The sequence below is a fragment of the Rhinatrema bivittatum genome, chromosome 2, assembly GCF_901001135.1.
Source record: "Rhinatrema bivittatum chromosome 2, aRhiBiv1.1, whole genome shotgun sequence".
NCBI lineage: Eukaryota > Metazoa > Chordata > Amphibia > Gymnophiona > Rhinatrematidae > Rhinatrema > Rhinatrema bivittatum.
The window spans coordinates 146604324-146629240 of NC_042616.1; the positions used below are offsets into that span (position 1 = coordinate 146604324).

The following is a 24917-nucleotide window of genomic DNA, read 5'->3' on the forward strand; positions in this document are numbered from 1 at the left end:
TCTTGAAAAAAAAAAGTGTTTACAGAGGAAATATCTTCTTCAGAGTTTGATAATATGTCTCTAAAAAAAAAAAAAGATATATATATATATATATATATATATATATATATATATACATTCTGCATCCTCAGGAACCCCCTCGACACCCTACAATGGATGCAGAGCAGAACTAGGGCATTACCCGTACAACTCACCATACAAAAAAAGATATTCTGGTTCTGATGACATCTGGGTAAAAGCAAAACAAACTCCCTTTACTGGCAGGCCCAATACCTCTCCTTAATAAAAGACAGTAATTTACCACTAATGCATGTCCTATTGAGAAAACACAACAAATAAGATTGATACAAATGCCTACATGCTAGTAAAATACCTCACCTCGGTCACACACCCAGAATTGATCTTCACCAAGTACAGAAAGACCACAAATTATAAATATGGAGACAAACTGAAATGGAAAACTAAAACAGCCACTCTGCATACAGTGCAAACCTGGAGAAATGGAAAGAGAAATATAGCACCTAACATCATAATGCACACAAACTAACCCACACAAAGTTAAACCTGTATTATGAAACACACAGTAACAACCCTATCTATGAAAAGGCAACACACAAATATTTAACCAGGCCCTAAACACTAATACACTTTCTATTAGGAAAACAGAATAAGCCAAGCTGCTATAGATCCCCACACAGAAATAATTGTAAAACTATACTAATAAATGTTACAAAACAACTGATGAACAGAATAACATTCAACAATTAAAAACTCGTAAACATTTTCCAAATATCAATAAAATATTTCAAAACAGCAGACACATCACATAATACCCAATAATTAAAATGGCAGTCAATCAAGAAAAATAAATTTTAAAAGCCTCCTTTACTTACCCTCTCCAGCAACTCTCCTGCTTCTTTCCCTTGCAGGCTAATAGCACTCACCAGAAGCAGCAGTGGCTGCTGAAGCTTTGTCTTCTTCCTTAGGGCCCACATTCAGTTACTCACAAACAGTCTCTATCATACACAGACCAGTAACCTCCCTGACCAGTCTGTCTCTCTCTCTCACAAACACACACACACACCAGTCACCTCTCTGACCAGTCTCTGTGTCTCTCACACACACACCAGTCACCTCCCTGTCCTGTCTCTCTCACACACACACCAGTCACCTCCCTGTCCGGTCTCTCTCTCACACACACACATATACCAGTCACCTCCCTGTCATGTCTCTGTCTCTCTCCCACACACACACACACACACACACAACAGTCACCTCCCTGTCATGTCTCTGTCTCTCACAGAAACACCATCACCTCTGACCAGTCTCTCTCTCACACACATGCTCTCTCACTTACATACAAGCTCTCAATCACGCACAAATGCTCTTGCTCCCATTCTACCACACACACACACACACAGCTGCCACTCAAACACACACAAGCTCACATAGAGTCTCTTCTAATTGTTTGGTCCAATAAGCGTGGCCTCCACTTATCAGCTGCTGCTGCCCTGGCCTCCGGCGGCATGCAACGTCTCTCCACTCTTTGGCCCCGCCAGCCTGGCCTCCGGCGGCGGCACACAGGGCCTCTCCACTCTTCGGCCTTGCCCCTGGGGAGAAGGGAATCACAAGTGGGGCAGTGGGACACCGGGAGCCACGAAACACCTGCCGGTGCTTGGCGACACACTGATGTGTCACGACACACCAGTTGAGAATCGCTGCTCTAGAGGGCTCACAATGAGGAATAAAGGTAGTGCAGAGTGGCAGTGGAATTTGAACCCTTCCTTCTGGTTCTCAGTCTGTTGCTGTAACCACTGGGTTATGTGTACACTCACACACATTGTTATCCTGAAAAACTAGCCCCAACTGTCACTTGAAGACTCAAACTTGGTTTATGGTTTTTCAGTTCAGTACTTTTAAAGGTGCTCTAAAATCACAATGTACCTTTTTCAACAGGTATTATTAGACTCTCTGAATTAAAATCTACAGTTCAGAATTTGAAAAATGCTAAGGCAACAATGAATCTATCAGACAATATAATTACACAGCGAGAAGAGGAGGGCTGTCATGACCCAGATGATAGAAGTAGCCTGATAAATCAGAGTGAGATAACTACTGAAACCAGACATCGGAAACGGAAAACTGCCAAAGCCATGGAAAGCACTCTGGGGGAGCCAGAGGAAGTAGAAGATAAATACAGAGGGAGACGCCAGAAGGACTTCAGTAGCACAGAACAAGATGAAGGGGAGGAAGAGGATGACAGTGATGATAACACAAAGAAGGCAAAAGGACGTCTTTCTGAAGAACCGTGGACTCAAAATCAGCAAAAACTCCTTGAATTGGCATTACAGCAGTATCCAAAGGGAACATCTGAGCGTTGGGACAAGATTGCAAAATATGTCCCTGGAAAAAGTAAGGTAAGAGAAAAGTTTAGAACTGTCTTGCATATGTTATGAAAGCAATAATATACGACAGTATGCAGGCTATAAAGTGCAACCATAAAACATTTGTGATAAAGCATGAGGTCTTGGGCTGTGTACAATCATGACCACAGAACTTGGGAATGTTTTATTACACTTAAAAAAAAAGTTAAAGCTTTTTGTAAACCATTATTCTAAATATTCTGTTTAAAAGAGAGAATTTGTGTCATTTATGAAGTGTATTGTTTAAATACACATTGCAAGCAGTAATACTTTGTATTGCTTAGACTTTTCTGCTGTCTGTCTTTTTTAATTATTCAAGTTATTAATTATTCAAGTTAATCTATGTAAATCTTCTGCCAGGTCAAGCATGTTAGCAAGGTAATAAGAAATCACAACATATGGAATGAAATCTGGTTGGTCTGAGACTGGCTAAAATTAGGTATTTTCCAACTGGAATTCTAACAAACTAATGCAGTAAGAATTCTATTGCAGTAAGAGTGCTGGGTTTTTTTAAATATATTCACAGCACAGCATGCATCTAATAATACTATATAAACTATTAGTAGCTACCAATGTTAAGACACACACAACTGCATAACCAGATTCTAATCTGTACATTGTATTTTAAAAATTATTTGCTTGATTGATGATTGTGTTTTAAATTGTGATCCACCTAGAATAACACTGGTTTTAGAAGCAGACTATACATTTTTTAATAAATGCCCATCATATCCAGTATACACTAGTATGTTTGAACAGACTGAAGGGAAGAAAGTGAAAAAAAAATTCTTGAGCCACTGGCAATACAATTTAAAAAGTAAAAAAAAAAAAAAAAAAGGCTTGCTTACCTCTTGGCACAGCTTCATTGCGCAGGTAACATCCTTACAGAAATAGTCATTGCCCTCAACTAGTGTTCACTTGCATTTAATCTTTCAGTATGTGGAGCAATTTTATGTGCATGTATATCTTTTAGGTGTAACTCCTGTTTTGGGTGGCTACTGCAGTATATACCACAGGGGCCATAAAAATACTGTATTTGTACTTCTAGGACTGAACCACGCAGGCTAACTTTTTCACAGTCTTTCCTCAGGGCCTGAATCCTATGTTGGTGGGGGGAAGGAGTCTTCCTTCAGGAGTGTCTTTGTAACTCTTTCCCTGGGAGAGGTTTAACTCTTATACCGCTGTGTATGCTGTCAGTGTCAATAACCACAGGAGACACTACTTGAGTATCCAAAAAATAATACTTTACTAAAGTGAATCAGATGAATTAGTGGGGTCACTTCCCATCTACAATCCTTTCTCTATCTGTGCAAGGGTCTCTCACTACCAGGACAGGGGAAACACCCAACCTCCAGGGAATGGATAAAATGAGGTTCCCGAATGGACAGGGTATCCTTGTTTGGGCAGAAAAAAACCCTCCAAGCTGGAAAAAAGCGTCTCAAATTCCTGTCTCCCTAGGGATAAAGACTCCAAGTGGGTGTCCTCAATAGATCTCAATTTGGTCTTACGGTTCTCAAATGTCTCTCTTGATCTCCCTCATTCTCTCAAATGCTGTGTGTTCCAGTGTGGAAGGGATCCACACTGGAACACACAGCTCTCAATATTTGTTACTTTAAAACTCCTCCTCGTTCTAATTTAAATAAAAAAAAATTTTATTCTGTCTCTAGCAGATGAAGTGTGCTAAGCGGTTTACAACAAAATAAAATAAAATACAAAAAAATAGTCACATTTAAAAGCAAAGTACAAAGCATAATCAGGACACATCACATGATAAATTCCATGACATCTAACTTTGAGAGAAAGCCAGCTGAAAATAGTGCGCTTTCAGTTGTTTCCTAAAAGTTTTATAGTCAGTAATGCTTCTAACTGCCATGGGTAGTGTGTTCCACATGGTGGGGTCGACGCTGGAGAAGGCTTTAGCACGAATGGTTTGCAAGTGACACATTTTAACAGTAGGAACAGACAATAAGTCTTGATCAGCTGATCTGAGATACCTCAAGGGAATATACCTGGTCAACTTACTGGTGAGGTAGGCTGGACCATCTAAGTGAAGAACTTTTATAAACTAAAGCCATCAACTTGAACTAGGTTCTATGTTTCACTGGGAGTCAATGAAGCTGCAGAATCACAGGAGAAATATGATCTGAGAGAAACAAGAGTAGGTGAGTGGCAGCATTTTGAAGCAGTTGAAAAGAACCCAGCATATACTATGGTAAACAGATATATAGGGAATTGCAGTAATCTAAGGTAGATTCTTCTAACTAAAATGTCTTTTTCCCAAAAAACAGACTCAAAAATCACCAGATGTTCTCTGCAGCAGGTCACCACTCTGTTCTCCAGGAGGTTGCAGAGAGGCAGGTCTTCCCTATTCTGAGCTCCCCAGAGAGAAAGTTTCAGCTTGGAGAAGAGACGGCTGAGGGGGGATATGATAGAGGTCTTTAAGATCAGGAGAGGTCTTGAACGAGTAGATGTAAATCGGTTATTTACACTTTCAAATAATAGAAGGACTAGGGGCATTCCATGAAGTTAGCAAGTAGCACATTTAAGACTAATAGGAGAAAATTCTTTTTCACTCAACGCACGATCAAGCTCTAGAATTTGTTGCCAGAAGATTTGGTTAGTGCAGTGCAGTTAGTGAGGCTGGGTTCAAAAAAGGTTTGGATAAGTTCTTTGGAGGAGAAGGCCATTAACTATTAATCAAGTTTACTTAGGGAATAGCCACTGCTATTAATTGCATCAGTAGCATGGGATCTTCTTAGTGTTTGGGTAATTGCCAGGTTCTTGTGGCCTGGTTTGGCCTCTGTTCGAAACAGGATGCTGGGCTTGATGGACCCTTGGTCTGACCAGGCTTGGCAATTTCTTATGTTCTTATATAAGAAATTTTTAAATAAATAGAAATAAATAATGGGAACTCCTTATCCTTAAATATTGCAACAGCTGTAATTTAATGTATTCCTTGTAAGACCTGCCTTTTTCCAATCCAGTATAGAAAATGACAGACAGAAAATGCATCTTTTTGAAACTGAGTAGTTCCCATTTCCTTTGCAAACAGTTACCTCTATGTCTTAAAACTGAACAAAATATGCAGGGCTAAAATGAAACTTGTTCATTAAACACAAATGAAGCAACAAAATTACTTACTTGCACCTCTTAATTTGTTGCCTCACTAGTAAGAGACTGCTCTCAGAACAGGGTTATTCTGATGTTACATAAGTCTGTTAGTGAAGACTGTTAAGATTAGAGTTAAGAGGGTAATGTAACTAAGTATATGGAAGTGTATAATGTGGTTAAGAGCTGTATTTCATTTATGCTGCATATAGACGTGGTTACCAGACTTAAAACCTGGGAGTTGCATATAAGCAGCTCATACCACTCAAAGACTGAGACAATGCATCAGAGCAAGGTGGGTGGGAGCTCTTAAAGAGACAGGATATGGTGGGGGGGTATCAGGATTGGCTGCCACCAGGTCTTGAACCAAGCAAGTTGTCCTCTGAGACACTGGAGGGCACTGACAAATACAGACTTACACTGAAGAGACCTGGCATAGAGCTTGATGGAAGAGCTAGAGACCATACCCCTGAAAAACCAGACAGGTCCTATGGACTAGAAATGGGGTTGCTGAGAATAGAGGGGTGTTCCTAGCAACTTGAGGGCTGCCAAGCCACTGTAGATCTTGTGAGAACTAATCTGTTTTGAGTACTTGGATATGTTAATGTAAGGAACTTGACCTTATATATGTACTTGGACCTAAGCTACAGACAGACTTGAAGACAGTTTGAACTGAATGCCCTGAATTTCCACTGGACTTGCATATACTGGAATCGAGCTCTAAGTGAGATTGCATTTTGTTTCTGGATTTATCTGGTATATTTAGGGAGCGCATGTACTTTGCAAATGAATCTATTATATGTAAACAAGTTTCTATTGCTGTTAAAATAATCCTGGTTTGGAATCTGACAGGGGGAGGTATAGTGGGAGTTAAAGGGAAATGGATAAGAATGAGACAGAAGGGAGAGGCATCGGGGGGAGGAAGTGCTTAAGATGATAATCTCAGACTTCAAAATGCAGGAAATTTAAAGGATATGCGATAAAGAGAAAAGGGAGAAAGACAACAAAAATAGAAAATAAAATAAATAGAAACTTAAGAACTAATGTTACTGCAGTGATATTTTTCAAACAGGGGTCACTTTGGCAAAAAACAAATGTGAGAGCCAGAACCATCACCAAATAAAGTAGTTGGCACCTTCCGCAAGGGTCTTCCTTCAAATAATGCAGTCAGCTAGGGTTTTTTGGGGTGGGGGAGAAATCCCCTTCCATTAATGCAGCTGTTCAGAATGACTCATGCAAATAAAACTAAATCTGCTCCTTTGTACTCAGTCCATCTCCCCCACCACTCTATTCCCAGCCCTTCTCTCTTCACACACATATCTTCCCCAAGCCAATCTCCCCAACACTTTCTTTCTCTCTAGCTTCTCTCCCCCCCCCCCCCCCCCCCCCACACACACACACACTGTTCCCCAATACACATTCTCCATCACAGCATGTCTCAACCCTACTCTCCTCTCGCACTCAGCCTCCATCATTGAATCCCCACCTTTACTCCCATCCATGGTAGAAGGGGTATTAATCCACCTCATCTTCTCTGAAGTCTTGCTGCCAACATTGTTTGTGGCACATCTGGTCTGCTTTTTTCTGGCACCGTGTGGCTCTTAGTGAGTTTAAGCCGTACAGTGCCTGAACTCCTGTGCTGTTCTTATAGTCTTTCAAGAATATCATGGGAGTTTGGCTATTGCATGGTTCAAACTCATTGAGAACAGCATGGTGTTGGAAGAAAACAACTGTTTTGGAGGCAGAATTGGCAGCAAGCTACAAGAGAAGGTGGGGGAAGAAAGTCAGGGAGCTTCACTTAGCATTAACGTAATAATGATGGCAGATAAAAATGAAATGGTCTATCCAATCTACCCAGCAATTTGCTTATGGTAGTAACTGCTATGCCATGCAAGTTACATCCATGCACAGTGTTAAGAGTAATAACTGCCACTTCTTGCAGTTACCCCCATGTGTTCTGTTAAGGGTGGCAATTACCGCTCTGTACAGGTTACCTCTATGCAGAAATTTTATATCAACCATTTCTTCATTTTCAACTTCAAGCCTTTAGGGATCCTCATTATTTGCCCCATGCCCTTTTGAATTCATTTACTGTTCTCGTCTTCACCACTGCTTCTGGGAGGGCATTCCAGGAATCTACCACCCTCTGTATGAAGATATATATCCTGATATTGGTTCTGAGTCATCCCCACTGGAGTTTATCATGACCCCTAGTTCTACAGTTTGTTTTCCCAACGGAAAAGGTTTGAAGTTTGCGCCTCGTTAATACCTGTATCATATCTCCCTTCAGATACCTGACAGGTATTAACAATGCACAAACTTCAAACCTTTTCCATTGGAAAACCATCAGTAGAACTAGAGTTGATGGGAGCCTCCATGGCTTCTGGGCCTTACAATAAAGAACACTATGCTACTGTTTTTTGTTTTTTTGTAAAATTCAACTGAGATGAGCAGCAAACTGAACATAAGAATATAAGAAAATGTGATACTAGGTCAGACCAAGTGTTCATTGAGCCCAGCATCCTATTTCTACCAGTGGCCAATCAAAGCTACAAGTACTTGGCAAGTACCCAAACAGTTAGTAGATCCCATGCTACTGATGCCAGTAATAGCAGTGGCTATTTTTTTGGGTACTTGCCAGGTTCTTATGGCCTGGATTGGCCACTGTTGGAAACAGGATGCTGGGCTTGATGGACCCTTGGTCTGACCCAGTATGGCATTTTCTTATGTTCTTATTCCCTAAGTCAACTTGAGTAATAACAGTTAATGGACTTCTCTTCCAAGAACTTATCCAAACCTTTTTTAAACCCAGCTACACTAACTGCACTAATCACATCCTCTAGCAACAAGTTACAGAGCTTAATTCTGCATTGAGTGAATTTTTTTTTCTCAGATTACCGTAGTTTTAAATGTGCTACTTGCTAACTTCATGGAGTGCCCCTAGTCCTTCTATTATCCGAAAGAGTAAATAACCGATTCACATTTACCCATTCTAGACTTCTCATGATTTTAAACACCTCTATCATATTCCCAACTCAGCCATCTCTTCTCCAAGCTGAACAGCCCTAACCTCTTTAGTCTGTCCTCATAGGGGGGCTGGTTCTAACCCCTTTATCATTTTGGTCACCCTTCTCTGTATCTTCTCCAGTGCAACTATATCTTTTTTGAGATGCGGCGACCAGAATTGTACATAGTATGCAGGGAGATGGTTTCGCTATGGGGTGATACAGAGGTATTATGACATTTGCCGTTTTATTCACCATTTTCTTCCTAATAATTCCTAAATTGTTTTCTTTTTTGATTGCCGCAGCACACTGAGCTGACTATTTCAATGTATTACCCACTGTGATGCCTAGATCTTTTTCCTGGGTGGTAACTCCTAATATGGAACCTAACATCATGCAACTACAGCATGGGTTATTTTTCCCTATATGCAACACCTTGCACTTGTCCACATTAAATTTCACCTGCCATTTGGATGCCAGATCTTCGAGTCTCGTAAGGTCCTCCTGTAATTTATCCCAATCCGCTTGTGATGTAACTACTCTGAATAATTTTGTATCTGCAAATCTGATAACCTCACTCATCGTATTCCTTTCCAGATCATTTATAAATATATTGAGAAACAAGTACAAGTACAGATCCCTGAGGCACTCCACTGTTTACCCTTTTCCACTGAGAAAATTGACCATTTAATCCTACTTTCTGTTTCCTGTCTTTTATCCAGTTTGTAACCCACAAAAAGATATCGCCTCCTATCCCATGACTTTTTAGTTTTCTTAGAAGCCTCTCATGAAAATCCAAATACACTCATCTACCAGGTCACCTTTATCCACATGTTTATTAACCCCTTAAAAAAATGAAGCAGATTTGTTAGGCAAGACTTCCCTTGGGTAAATCCATGTTGACTGTGTTCCTTTAAACCATGTCTTTCTATATGCTCTACGATTTTGATCTTGAGAATAGTTTCCACTATTTTTCCTGGCACTGAAGTCAAGCTCACTGGTCTATAGTTATCCGGATTGCCCCTGGAGCCCTTTTTAAATATTGGGGTTACATTTGCCACCCTCCAGGTACAGTGGATGATTTTAATGATAGGTTACAAATTTTAACTAATAGATCAGAAATTTCATTTTTTTAGATCCTTCAGTACCCTAGGATGCATACCATCCGGTCCAGGTGATTTGCTACTCTTTAGTTTGTCAGTCTGGCCTACTACATCATCCAGGTTCCCAGTGATTTGGTTCAATTCATCTGACTCATCACCCCTGAAAACTATCTCTGGAACTGGTATTTCCCCAACATCCTCATTAGTAAACACGGAAGCAAAGAATTCATTTAGTTGTTCTGCAATGGCCTTATCTTCCCTAAGAGCTCCTTTAACCCCTCTGTCATCTAATGGTCAAACTGACTCCCTCACAGGTTTCTTGCTTCGGATATATTTAAAATTGTTTTTATTATGAGTTTTTGCCTCTATGGCCAACTTCATTTCAAATTCTATCTTCACCTGTCTTATCAATGTTTTACACTTAACTTGACAATGCTTATGTTTTATCCTATTTTCTTCAGATGGATCCTTCTTCCAATTTTTGAAGGAAGTTTTTTTTGTCTAAAATAGCCTTTTACTGCTCCTTTTAACCATGACTGTAATCATTTTGCCTTCCTTCCACCTTTCTTAATGTGTGGAATACATATGAACTGCGCCTCTAGGATTGTATTTTTAAACAATGTCCATGCCTGTTGAACACTTTTAACCTTTGCAGCTGCACCTTTCATTTTTTTCTAACTATTTTCCTCATTTTATCAAAGTTTCCCTTATGAAAGTTTAGTGTTAGAGCTGTAGATTTTCTTATTGTCCCCCTTCCAGTTATTAGTTTAAATTTGATCATGTTATGATCACTGTTGCCAAGTGGCCCCATCACCATTACCTCTCTCACCAAATCCTGAGTTCCACTAAGAATTAAATCTAAAATAGCTCCCTCTTGTTCCTGAACCAATTGCTCCATGAAGCATTTATTTATTACATCCAGGAACCTTGTCTCTAGCAAGTCCTGATGTTACATTTACATATACACACAATGGTGGATCTAGGCATTTTATAAAGTTAAAACACATAAAATCATAGATACTGAGAACACTCCCAGCAATCCTCTTGATATGTAATAGCCATAGAAAAGGAGGAAGATGAGGTAAGCAAGGTGGTGCCCTAGTCTAGTGTATGCACAACAGGAGTTTCTGAAGCCAAATTGAATTATATATTTTCTTTAACAATTTGGTTATTTGAACCCCTTATTTGATGGGGAAAAAGAAAGAAAAACCTCACACCTCCTTTGTGTTTTGGTCCGATTGACTCCTTTGTTTTGGGTGCTTTATCAGAAGTCAGGAGTTTGCAATTGTAAAATGGAGCCATTGGGGGGGGGGGGGGGGAGTTGTGCGGTCAACCTCCCTACAACGGAGCATCTCTGAGCCCCAATCTGAGACAACCTCCTATGAATCCCGCGGAGGGATGAACTTCATATGCCTCCCAAGTTCTGGCTTCTGTCGATGATACTGTGAGATCAGAAATGCCAATGGAGAGTAGAGGGGGGGGAGGAAGCTCTGTGGTTACTGCTAGTTTGTGCATGGAAGAGGACCGAGCAGTATGGGAGATGGTTGTAATGCCATTCCCAGAAGATATCAAAGGACAGCAGGTATCAGACAGCTCCCCTCTATAGGGGAGCATTGGAATTAGCTTCTATTTTGGAGCAATCTTCCAAGTTTGTTGGAGGAGATTTGGAAGGCAATCTAGGGCTTGGGCAAGACTTTGTACAACTTGCATTAATAGCGGATAAAACTCAGTCACTAGAGGGGAAAGTAAATGTTCAAGAAACCCAGGTAATTGATACTGGCAAGCATTTAGAAGCTGTGGAAAGTCAGATTAATAAGGTTGCTGAGGTTCAAGAGGCTATTAGCAAGGAATATATGTCTTGGTTCCAAGCTGGAAAACTCAGAGAGACGCTGTAATCTGTGCTTTGTCAATTTCCCCAAGGTTCAGTCTATCTCTGCAATGGAGATTTTGAAATGGTATCTGGAGAAGCTTTTGAAGGTGCTAACTCGTATGATAAGGGCATATTATTTACCTCCATATGTTAGATTCACCAATATCTGAGGATACCGTGAAACTAACTGCCATTTAGGAGTCATTGGATGAGAAAGTTACTTCAGCAACTTTGTTTCCCTGGTTTTGTAATCTGATAGAGAGTGGATTCTGAGTCTTTTCTTCAAGCATCATGTGGAACTGTTTATGAATTTAAAAATTTGAGTTTTTACTGATGTTGCTAAAGCAACACAGAAAAGATATCAACAGTTTCTCTTACTGATCCAAAGAGTACTTCAGTTAGGAGCCTTGTTTGTATTCAGATTTCCATGTAAATGTTATATTAAGTATCAAAATGTTTTCTACATTGTTTGAACCTTGGCAATTAAGTTTCTCCGAGGACAATGCTCTACTGAGCATATGCAGCTATAGCCACCTCCTTACCCTCCCAAGCAGAGCCCCTCAGTCTTTCTTTTTCCACTTTATTCTCTTCCTCACAGCTAATGCTGTGACAGTTCTGGAGCTGCAGCAGCTATTTTTTTAGCAGAGCCTTTGTGTTTTATTTTTTCCTTATATACCTTTCAGAAATGTATGTTTATTTTGATTTTTTTCCTTTTTCAAGCATGGTGGACCTAGTGCACTGTGAAGCCTGGCAGAGGGCGTTTCTTTTCTCCTTAATAAATGCCACACCTCAACTTATTCATCTTGTCCTCTCATTTAATTTGTTTTTTCTGCCTTTGTCTGTGCCTTGAGGAAGTGGCAGTATGTAGTCCTTTTAAGGACTGAATAGGCCTCTTGTGTGGGGACTTGCTTGAGTTCCCATCCAGGCAGGAGTTCCATGAAGTTTCGTCTGACTAGTGGGCATCAACAGAGACTCAGACAATGAAGGAATCCAAAACCAGAATGTTCCTGTGGGGAGGCAAGCTCATCCTTACTACATTTCTGGGAGCTAGTCTGCATGGATCCAAGTTAATCTTCATCTCTGGTGCTCTGAATGACATAGCGTCCCTTCCTGCTTGTTAGCTTGCTCTTTCAGTGCAGTCTCCTTAGAAGAGAGGGGCTGATTATGAGCCTGGACAGTCAACTTTGATGCTGCATGATTGGTACCATGCCCAAAATCAGTTTTCTATGCACATCGGTGCCAGAGCACCAATGGTCAGATGCTGGAATGTAGCCCAGGAGCACTAGGGCTGCTCAGCATGGACGCTGTTGAGCGCCATCAATGCCTTGGATGTTGTTAAGAGCTGTGGGCACCATGGGGTGATGCCCTCAAAGGGCTCCACCGAGCGACACAGGGTAACACTGTTGAGGCTGCATAGGCACCGTTGACATCAACAAATGCTGTGAGCACTGCTGATGCCATAGGGAATCATCTATGCCCTCTAAGTGCTATGGATGCCTCCAGACACTACCAAATCTGTCAGCACTGTAGAGTGCCTGGGTGCTCTGGATGACTGGGTCTCCATTGATGTTGTGGTGGGGCATCTGGGGTGCCATAGACTCTAGGGCACCATTACCACTATCAAATATAGTAGGTGCTATACAGGGTGTCAACAGCGTCAAGCACCATTAGCACGTGTGCCAAAGTATGTCTTGAAATTGGCCTGCCCGTCCAAGTACACCAGTGCAGAGGCTACTGTTCTCCACTGGACCCCATCAACAGTGGTGCCTTGGGTGCCATCCAATGCCCTCGTGTCTCTGGTACCATGGGATGCTATGTGACACAGATGGAAACGATGCCACTGTGCACTTCATGATGGTCAGCTCCTTCGCAGTGCATCACGTCAGATACTGGCTGCATTGTGGTCGGTCCAGGCCGTGGCATGGAGCGTGGCATGGACTGCTTTCCTAACTAACGCTGTAATATGAAGTGCATAAGCACCACTGATGGCACGACGGAGCACTGCTGCATAGGTGCAAGGTACTGCAATTGCAGGGTGGCAGCATTACTTGGTGCCGTCTGATGTGTGTGTCTCTTCTCTTGTAATAGAAGGCATTATGTGCTTGTGCGCCGCAGTCACCAGTGCACCAGGATGTCTTTGGCTTTTCAAGTGAGAACATGCCCTATTCACTTCAAACTTGGGATGGATACCGGGGCTGTAGTGTTGGAGTAACCCCCCCACCCCCCCACCCATGATGATGGGATGGGCCTGTAATGATCCCCTCCCAATATTGGCTTACGCTCTGGATCTCCTTCACAGGGAAGCCTCCAGGGTGAATATCGTTGCAGGTTTGCTGCTCCAACTGGTGCATCCCTGCACCTGGTTGCCATGGTTTCCATAGTGTCTGATTATGTGGCCACTAGCAACTGGCTGTGTTGCCAGTAGAACTTATTAGGTCAGTGATTGTGACCCACTCTCAAATGGAGAGTAGGGGGTTCCAGGATCAGAACAACCAGATTAAAGTTATGCTGTTTCTTAGCATTCAGACAGGTTAATCCACACTAATGGGTTGTGAACCTCTACCAGCAGATGGAGATGGAGCAAAGCTGACATCACGGTATATATATCCCTGCACTGACATCAGCCTGCCAGTATTCTCAGTCTCCAGCAGATGGTGCACTTGCATCTCCCTACATTTTTAGAAGGAGAAAGAAGGAAATTAATTCACCCCACTCGCCTATGGTGATACCTTATGGTCCCTCCCTCAATCAAATTTTCCTGAGGTGATATCTGTGGATCTCTCCCTCAGTAAAGTGCCTCAGTCCGGTAGCTGGTTTTTCGGCATGGACTTAGCTGTAGAGAGACAAACAGCTGAGAGTATAATGGTGCAGGAAGCCGAGCGCGGCGGTGAAGGCCTTTGCCCTCTCCCCCCACAGTCAGAGACCGATTCTGTACCTGGCCAAGATGGGCTGAGCTGAGGTAAAGGGCAAATATATAAAAAGAAGAAAAAGAAGGGTAGTTAATTTTAGGGATTCTATTCCCCTTCTGGTCTCCGAGCTTGGCGTGCCAATCAGACATCCATTCCCGTCTCCCTGGGAGCTTTTTGGCTAGGCCCTGCTCTCAGGCTTCGCTTAGATGCTGCGTGGTAAGCCGCAACTGCTTCTGCGTGCTTTTCTATGCACAAGTCTGCTGTGAAACTGTCTGACAGTTTACACTTGCGTGCCCAGGTGTGCACTCGGGTGGACGTCTACCTGGATTGCGTATTGTGCACCTACATTTTGGGCATCCGTAGAGTGCGTTTATTGGACAGAGTTTGTTTTTGAGCATCTGTCCAGGATCACTTGTGCGGGTGTGCAATTGGGCGCACAAGTGTCAGACGCTTATGGGAGCGTGCTGCTAGCAGGTGTTTAGCCATGGCACTGTAGCAAAAAAGCCTAAGCATCTTACCCTTTGTGCTGCTTGCCGTATTTAGGCATCACAGCCTGGCATCCCCTCTAACTTGTGTCAGCACTGCTTGGAAACTCAGCAAGAGTTGTCTCTGACTGATTTTGCTGAGCCTAGCCCTTCCCAGCATGATACGGGAATGGGACTGGAGGGAGAACTGCCAGCGGTTTCGCCTGGTTTTGGGGCTCCCCTAATTGGTTCATCAGCAGAAGAAGACAATTCAGTGGGCACAGTACTGACACCCCCTGGTTTTGGTATGGATCCTTCTGCCTTTTCTTGGATGGATTTTTTTTAAGGGCTGCAGTCCTTTCTTCAGGCTCAGTCAGTGGTCCCAGCCAAATCTAAACTTTCAGGATTGCAGGCTGCGGATCCCCGCACGCCAGGTGCTGAGGGTAAGCATCGAAGCATAGGGACCCAGATGGCTCGGATGACGAAGGCAATCCTTTCTCCCTGGAGGATGGGGAAATTCCACTGGGCTTGGAGCCATATAGAACAATGTTGCATTTCTTTCATAGAAATAAGTTATCGGCTCTGATCTCCCAGACATTGCAGATGCTGGAGGTACCGGGTGCTGATTCCATGTCTGAGCCAATGAAAAATCACATTTTAATTTTTTTTGCGTAAAGCATTATGTTTCTTCCCCATTATCGATGCTATTCAAGAATTGATTGATCTTAAATGGGGTGCCCCAGAAGCTAATTTTAAAGGGGGACAAGGCTTGGAAGCACTTTACCCCCCTGGATCCAGTGGTGAGAGAGCAGTTGCGCTTTACAAAAGTGGATGTGTTGGTGTGTGCAGTCACCAAGCGAATGACTATCCCTGTAAAAGGGGGAGCGGCATTGAAGATGCACAGGATAGGAGTCCTGAGGCTATCCTTAAGCAGGCCTTTGATGCAACAGCAATGAATTTGCAGCTAGCCTCTTGCTGCTCCCTGGTGGCTTGCAGTTGCCTGCTTCTCTCTCAAGAAGTCAGTGAATCTGGTTTGAATTCCAGGGCAGTGATGGGAACCGGCAGCAACCTTTTAGGCAGATGCAGACTGCGACCTGTTCTGCATTTCAGCCAGAGGGGTGGCTTTGGTGATAGCTGCCAGTTGTCAGCTATGGCTGAGCAATTGGTCAGCCAATACAATTTCAAAGTCTAATCTTACAAAATCGCCTTTTAAAGGATCACTCTTATTTGGGAGTGAGTTGGAAAAAATGGCTAATAAGTGGGGCGAGTTTCAAATGATTTCAGGGGCGGCTTCTCAGAGGGCTCAACCTTTGGGTAAGTTTCAGTCCTTTCATACCAGGCAGCCCAAACAGGGCGCAGGCTCGAGTTGGTGGTGCCTCCCAACCACATCAATGAAGGAGTGCTGATCCAACCCCAGGAACAGGAGAGAGGGGGGGTGCCTCTCTTTTTATCGTAGGTGGATCAAGATCACATCAGACTATAGTGGGTTCTGGAGGTGATAAAAGATGGCTATGCTTTGGAGTTTCTCAGTGTTCCTCGGGTTGTTTTCATGGTGTCTCTCTGCAGGAGACAGGCAGTGGAGTATACATTGTCAAGGCTCCTCAGCCTGCGGGCCGTGATCCCAGTGCTTATGTCATAAGTAAATATGGGCCAATATTCCATTATTTTTGTTGTACCCAAGAAAGAGGTTTCCTTTCGCCCCATCCTGGATCTCAAGGGAGTCAACCATCATTTGCGAGTAACTCATTTCCTCGATTATTTCTGAAGAGTCAGGGGAATTTCTTACATCTCTGGATTTGTCACAAGCAAACTTGCATATTCCCATCCTGCTAGAGCATCAATGATTTCTGCGCTTCGCTGTTTTGGGGGTGACAATATCAGTTTCGAGCACTACCCTTTGGCTTGGCCACCACGCCCAGAACCTTCTCCAAGGTCATGGTGGTGGTAGCGGCAGTGTTGAGAGAGGATGGCATGATGGTCCATCCATACTTAGACAATTGGCTAATTGTAGCCAAGAGTATGAAAGAGAGCCTTCAGGTCTCATGCAAGGTGATCTCCTTGCTACAGGAACTGGGTTGGGTGGTGAACTTGGCCAAGAGCAATCTGCAGCCATCCCAGACACTGGAGTATCTCTGTGTTCGTTTCGACATGATGCAAGGCAGGATGCTCCTACCGGAGAACTGCATTCAGAAATTGATGATGCCTTTGTCTGTGCGGCTACTGACAGAAACAATAAACCCGACGGTATGGTCTTACTTACAGGTGCTCGGGTTGAATGCAGCTACCCTAGAGGTAGTTCTGTGGGTAAGGATGCATATGGGTTCTCTTCAGCGCACCCCACATTGGAATCCACAGTGACAGGACTACTCAATATGACTTTATTTACTGGTGGAGATCAGCATCTAACTGCAGTGGTGGCTGCAAGTGGATCATCTAAGGACGGTCAGATACTTGAAAAACTTTAATGATCCAAAGACAACGACAAACCTTTTCCATCAGAAAAAAATCAGCAGAACCAGAGGTCACGAGCTGAGGCTCCAGGGAGGAAGACTAAGAACCAATGTCAGGAAGTATTTCTTCACGGAAAGGGTGGTGGATGCCTGGAATGCCCTTCCGGAGGAAGTGGTGAAGTCTAAAACTGTGAAGGACTTCAAAGGGGCGTGGGATAAACACTGTGGATCCATCAAGTCTAGAGGGCGTGAATAAAGAGGAGGCAGCAAAACACTGCACGAAGCAGCAGTAGCCACAGAGCCATTCACGGAGCGGGATGCCAGTGGTTGGAGTTCCACCTTCACGGAGCGGAAGGATGGAGGGCTGCCATCTCCAAAAAAAAAAAAAACAAACAAAAAAAACAGGGGTGGGTAAGAATATGGGGCAGGGGTGTGGCCTGCTTGTTACAGCAGTTGCTACCCCTAATTGAGCTGGATGTTCACTTGGATGCAGATACGGCGCTGCTCTCTACATTGGTGATGGGGTGGAGGGAAATTGTGGTGGGGTGGAGGGGAATTAGGGCTGGAGGGTACTGGAAGCCAATAGTGACAGGTGGGAGAGAGAAAAAGGGAAATAAAAAAAATGGATAAAGTGCGTAGCTTGCTGGGCAGACTGGATGGGTCGTTTGGTCGTCTTCTGCCGTCATTTCTATGTTTCTATGTTTCTATGTGTTCCCCTTCGAACACCAGACTGGCTAGTACTCAATGATTGATGCGAGCCTCCAGGGTTGGGGGGGCTCATTGTCAGGAGTTAACAGTGCAGGAGTGCTGGAGCACAGAAGAGTCTCTCTGGAGCAACAATCAGCTGGAAGCCTGTGCCATTCAGTTTGCATGCTTGTGATTCGTCGACCATGTGCAGGGTCGAGTGGTCCAAATAATGTCAGACAATGCGACGACAGTGGCTTACATCAGTCACCAGGGAGGAACCAAGAGCCAGCAAGTGTCACATGAAATATCCCAGTTCATGTAATGGATGGAATATATCTTCAGGAGATTTCAGCCACATATGTCAGGAAAAGACAATGTAAGAGCAGACCTCCTCAGCAGACAGAGTCTAGATTCAGGAGAATGGGAATAGTGGTCCCAGCTCCTAGTGGGCCGCTGGGGACTCCCATTTCTAGACTTTCTGGCAACATCACACAATGCAAAGGTTCCTCACTTCTTCAGTTGTAAAAGAGATCTGAAATCTTTGGGCATCGATGCCTTTGTGCAGGAGTGGCCAAAAGGCAAGCTTCTATATGTTATCCCCCTGTGGCCCATGTTGGGCAGAGTGATTCAGAAGATTGAGTGATACATGGGGATGGTGCTTCTGGTGGTGCCAGATTGGCCCAGGAGGCTATGGTATGCAGATCTGCAGAGGATCCTGGTGGACCTTCCTCTCTGATTACTGGTCCACAGGGATCTGCTGCAACAGGCCCATTCTTCACGAAGATCAGATTCGTTTTTGTCTTATGGTATGGCCCTTGAAAAGGCTTGGTTGCTAAAGCGTAGATACTCTACTGCAGTGATTTCCACCTTGCTTCTTCGAGTGTGAAAGTTCACCATTTCTTTAGCCTATGTTCGGGTTTGGCGAGTGTTTGAGGCTTGATGTGAGGAATGAGAGGGGTTCATCGTCATTTGGTTAAAATCCTGCTCTTTGGGATTTTTTGTAAAATGGGTTGATTAAGGGTTTGGCCCTTAATTCCTTAAAGGTACAGATGGCTGCTCTTGCCTGATCCAAGGTCAGGTGAATGGTGAATCCTTGTCGGCCCATCCGGATGTGGCCCGGTTCTTAAAAGGGGTAAAGCATCTTCGTCCTCTCTTGCAATTGCCAATGCCCTTGTGGCATCTTAATCTGGTTCTGGATTTTCTGATGGGTCCCACCTTTCGACTACTGCTTAGCCTCTCCTTGAGGTTACTTACTTTGAAGATGATGTTTCTGGTGGCAATTTTTTCTGCACACAGATTTTCCGAAATGCAGGACTTGCTTGCCAGGAACCGTTTCTGCGAGTGACTCTGGGGGCAGTACAGCTGCGAACTGTTCTCTTTTTTACCAAAGGTGATCTTGAATTTTCAGTTCAATCAATCAATCAATTTCTCTGCCGACAGTGCACAGTTAGAGAGATGTGGATGACATTCACCTTTTACGGACCTTGGATGTCAAGCAGCTTATGAGGTATTTGGAAGTTTCTAAACCTCTCAGGAAGTCGGACCGGCTGTTTATACTCCACAATGGGCATAAACAGAGTGAGCCAGGCGTCGCAGGCTACGATCACCCGCTGGATTAAGGAGGTTATCACGGCCACATCTATGGATGCTGAGCAGCCGTTGCCTAGTTAGGTTAGGACTCATTCCACTAGGGCTCATGCAGTGTCATGGACAGAGATTAGATTGTTGATTCCTGTTGAGATTTCCTGAGCTGCAACGTGGTCCTCCTTACATACCTTTTCCTGGCATTACCTCCTGGATGTGCAGTCCTGTTGCGCATGTGGTGTTCAGACCGTGGGCAGCTTCTCGCCCTGTTTGGGAGTAGCTTTTGTGCATCCCGCTGGTGTGGATTAACCTGTCTGAATGTTAAGAAAGGAGAAATTACTAATTTGCTGATAATTTCCTTTTCTTTAACTATTAATCCACCTTCTCGCCCTTGGCTGATGGTGGTGCTATTGTGCTCTTGTGTGGCTGCATTTCTGGGATTACTGGTGTGTGTCAGATCCAGTCCCTAGATTAGTGATGATATACTCCTTGTCTGAGCTCACTTTTTTCCTGTTAACTGAGTGCTTGAATGGTTGTCTGTTAATAGTTATGGTCATGTATTGTTTAGTTGTCCACAGTTGGCTTTTGCAGAGAATACTGGTGGGCTGATGTCACTGCAGGAGTATATATACCCTGACTCAGTCTCCATCTGCTGGTAGAGGTGCAAAACCCATTGGTGTGGATTAACCTGTCTTCACTAAAGAAAAGGAAATTATCAGGTGAGTAGTAATTGCTCCTTCATTCCCTTTGAGGATGGGAGGTATTGCTATTTATTTATTTCCCAATTTTTTATACCGCACATACAGCAAGCTGATGTAGATGGTTTACAACAATCAAATTAAAATACAGTCAATAAGATACATGAAACATTCATTTTAAAACAGTATCTCTTAGTAATACAGAAAACTGACCTTCATGCCTGTTATGGAGTTGGATAAAGCCCTGCCTTCACTTTCTTTCTGAATGATAGATAATTAGACTCTAATATAATATCCAATGGAGCTGAATTCCAAATCACTGGGCCATAAACCGAAAACATCCTACTCTGCAACACCTCCCATTTGATCAACTTCACATCAGGCCCCACAAACAAAGGACCATCAGCAGAGCGCAAATTAGGCTTTGGAATGTATCTCTGTACTTGTTAAATAACTTGCCCTTTCAGCCCGATTTACTTTGTATATCAGAGTCATGATCTTGAACGTGACCCTTTCCCTAATAGGTAGCCAGTGCAATTCCATTAGGAGTGGTCTAGCACTAGTTTTTCCTGGCCAGCCAAACACCGTCTGGCTATCATATTCTGCATCTCCTGGAACCATTTCATGTTCTTCATAGTTACCCCCAACAAAGCCCCATTGCAGTAATCAAATATTGGCATAACTAAGGCTTGTGTTATTATCCGAAATACTTCTGTACTCACCCAACACTGAATTTTCTTCAACTGCCTCAATTTCAAAAACACCTTCACACCATCAGAGAAATTTGGGCTTCAAACTGTAACTTATCATGTTGCACTCCAAGATTTCATACTTCTGATGTATTAACACAAATCGTCCTGCCCCACCCTCAACTGTAAATCATCCATTCTATCGTACCCTCATTCAAAACTAGTTTGTTTTCCCTCATCCAACCTATCAAAATCTGTAATCCTTCTTGCATCTTACCCAGTGAAGTTAGCGAGTCTTTTCCCATTGTGCAAACTGGTTGCACATCATCTGCATAAATATGACCCCTAACACTTAATATAAGGATTAATTTTCCTAATGGACGAATAAATATATTAAAAAGAAGAGGGGACAACAGGGGAGCCCTGTGGTAACCCACAATCCAAGCTGAAAAACACAATTTCAGGACAAATAATTTTGCTATGATTTCAGTTGCTAGGTTTTGAATGTAAATATCCATATTCTTAACATAAGGCTTGGGGGTAACCAGCATGGAGTGGCAATTACTATGATAAGAAACATGCTGGTCAGACTGGATGGATCATTTGGTCTTTTTCTGCCTTCGTTACTATGTTGTACTACTTGCATGCTGTGGTACAAGTCTAGACCACTTAATGGGTGAAAATGTATTGGACATTAAGAATGTTAAAGGAACCACAATCAAGAGTCTCAAAAGTTTTATGGTTAATAGGTATTGCAGTTCATAGTGTGTGACAGGTTCTGGGAAGGATTTCCTTTATCTAATCTGCATTCTTTGAAAAACCTTAACCAGGCCTGTTAAAAAGAAAAAGAAAATTTTGCAAGAGTTAGAAAAATGGAACATATGAGATGAATTCAAATTAGTGTTTGTGCCAGCTCAGAACCAATTCATTAGCTTCTAACAGAAACAATTCCCCATTTCCAATTGATATCCCTAATCACTAACTGAAATATTATTTTTATTTCTGCAGGAAGAGTGTGTGGCTAGGTACAAGTTGCTGGTTGAACTCATACAAAAGAAGAAACAAGTCAAAAGCTGAAAATCTTGTGCAGAAGAGGGTTATCCATTTTTAGAGCATGGGATATTATTTGAAATGTCATATGCTGCAATGTGCAGTGTGTACCACAGTATTTCTTTCTACATGTCATGTGCCTTAGTAAAAGAAATGATTAATAAATATTATGCCATCTTGCTTAAACATTTACTGTTTAAGATGCAAAATGTATTTTTGTATTGAAGTATTTATAAATGCACACTGTATATTGTTCAAATGTTCTAGTAATTTTTAGATCCTTGATGAAACCTAATTACTTTACTACATGCTAACTTTAGTGTTTTTACATACAAGGAATATGGGGTTGATTAGGGTAATGAAGTTTATTTTCAGCAAGAAGAGGGGAATACGTTTATCATGCTCTGAAAAGCCATTCTGTTCTTTTAATGTACACAATTAAGTACCTTTAACTTTTAATTTCATGATAAATACTACCATTGTAATGGATTTCCTTTCATGATAAAGACATTTCCACAGTGCACTTGTATTTCCATGGAATAAATGGTGGTAATCATACATTCATTAATGTTACTATTAAGTGAATTTTTCTCATGTGTTTAAATTTAGAAAGCTTAATTTCTTCAACATGCAAATGTTACAGATTATGAATTTACATTTCAAAATACTGAATTGGAAGAAGTGATTTAAATGCAGAAAACTATACATGTGCTCGCTGTCCCAACATAATTTTGAAGGTCTATTTTAGATGTTGTCCTATCTGTTAGATATGTGAGCAATAAATTGTTGTGAGGTATGCTTATGCAAAGAGGAATGTGTGAGTTGAAAATTGAAATTGTTCAGTCCTTAAGCAAAACATTGATACAACATTGTAAAGATTTGAAAATTGCTGGCTTAGACATATGCATACCATCACATGCTGTGGTGTTTTCTCTGAACCACAAAATAGTTATGAGGGGTTTTTTTGTTGCAGAGGGGAGGAGGGTGGGGCACCAGGCAGTTTTCTCCTGTTCCTTTGCGCTTCATCTCAGTAGGAACCAAAGCTAGAATCCAGTACTACAAGCCTTCATGTGCAACTACCGAGGTGGGGGTAGTCATTGAAGCAACAGTCATGAGCCCTACATCCAAATATCACCATTGCACGATGACTGACTCCCTGCCCACCCCAGGGACACTGAATACTGCCTCTGCAGTAAACCCAGTCCATAATACCAAAACCAATATTTAAAAGAATACAATTTGAACATATTGGTATAGACTTTCTGGTTTTGTTATGTTTAAGAAAACTTGAACATTTTTATTAACTGATGTATCCACAGTGCTCTTCTATCATGAATGTAATGTTGCTGTTATAAAAATATTCTCTCAATTAGGGTTTTCAAGAGTCTGTCCTCAGAATCCTTGCCCAGATTTGATTTTAATGATACTGTAACAAAAATAAGTAAATTAACATTGTTCTTAAATGAAATGTATGCTAATATAGCACATGAATACTTGTTATGGATGTACAGTAAAACACCTGTTGGTGGCTCAGGAGGAGTGGAGTTTGGAAACTGCTGTTCTAAACTTGTATCTATCTGGATACGTGCAAAGCCTTCAGCAATTTTAAATGTCTTGTCCTCCACATGGTAGGAGTAACAGGTGAAGAGGCTTGTTTGGACATTCTGAAGGAAGAAAAGTAGGTTCATGAGATCAGTGTCTCTCTCCCCCTAATAACGTTTGTTTGATTTTTTTTATCCATACTCTATTTTAAGGATATGTCAGGGGGTCCAAAAGGATCCTAACAGGGATACTTTTGGGGGGATGCAAATATACATGTGGAAACGTACATGCAGATTGGAGAGTTGACGTCATTAGTTCTGTATAGAACTTTGGCTCACCTCCTATTCACTAAACCAGCCATTTCTTTCCCTTATTTAGACCAGCTGTGGGGTAAAGAAATTATTCTTACATTTGATCCCATAGGTCCCCAAACTTGTCTGCTTTTTATGATATCAATAATGAATATTCATGATATATTTGATTTATGAGCTGTCTTTGTTTATATGGTTTTGTAACTGGGAAAACCAAACTTGGCTGAGGGCTTCGAGGACCAGAAAAGGCTTGCTTTTTTGCAGATGATACCAAAATCTACAACAGGGTTTGGAAAATATAAGGAGAGTTCTACTGAAGTTTGAGGAATGGTTTAAAGTCTGGCATCTAATATTTAATCCTAAAAAAATATAGGATCATGTATTTGGGTTGCAAAAACTCAAGGAAGCAATAGAGCATAGGAAGTGAAGTTTTTCTAGACACAAAACAAGAACAAGATATGGGGGATTATCATATCTGATGATCTAAAGGTGGCTAAACAGGTGGATAAGGTGATAGCAAAATCCAGAAGGATGCTTGGGTCAATAGAGAAATAGTCAGTCAGCAAAAAGAGGGGATATTGCCTCTCTATAAGTTCCTGGTGAGACTTCATTTGAAGTACGGTGTACAATTTTGAAGATGTGGAGACCCCACCTTCAAAAAAAATAAAACCAGATGAAGTCTGCCCGGAGGGTGGCTACTAAAATGGTCAACAGCCTTCATTAAGCATATGGGAACAGACTTAAAATATACACATGTGAATTTTAGGAAAAATTTAAAATATGGTTATTTAAAGAAATGGTCAGCATAGCCCCTGTTTAGCTATTTAGTCGTCCTGACAGAATGTGGCTATGATTGGGGGGGGGGGGTGTTAGAAAATGGCAGGATTTTTAAGTTTTTATTTGCTGTTATATTTTTTCTCACAGGACAAGCAGGATGGTAGTCCTCACATATGGGTGACATCACAGGATGGAGCCCAATCACAGAACACTTTTGTCAAAGTTTCTAGAACTTTAACTGGCACCT

General features: G+C 42.2%; 1 protein-coding gene across 3 annotated transcripts in view; it reads left to right on the forward strand.

The window, feature by feature from the left end:
- Positions 1–23574, forward strand: part of DNAJC1 (DnaJ heat shock protein family (Hsp40) member C1) — a 652900-nt gene extending 629326 nt beyond the window's left edge. For all 3 annotated transcript variants that reach the window (XM_029588718.1, XM_029588719.1, XM_029588720.1), the window contains 2 exons: positions 1957–2417; positions 21999–23574. In XM_029588718.1, coding sequence (XP_029444578.1) covers positions 1957–2417; positions 21999–22067 — 530 coding nt within the window. In that variant the 3' untranslated portion in view covers positions 22068–23574. The remainder of the gene's footprint in view (positions 1–1956; positions 2418–21998) is intronic.
- The last annotated feature ends 1343 nt before the right edge of the window (positions 23575–24917 follow it).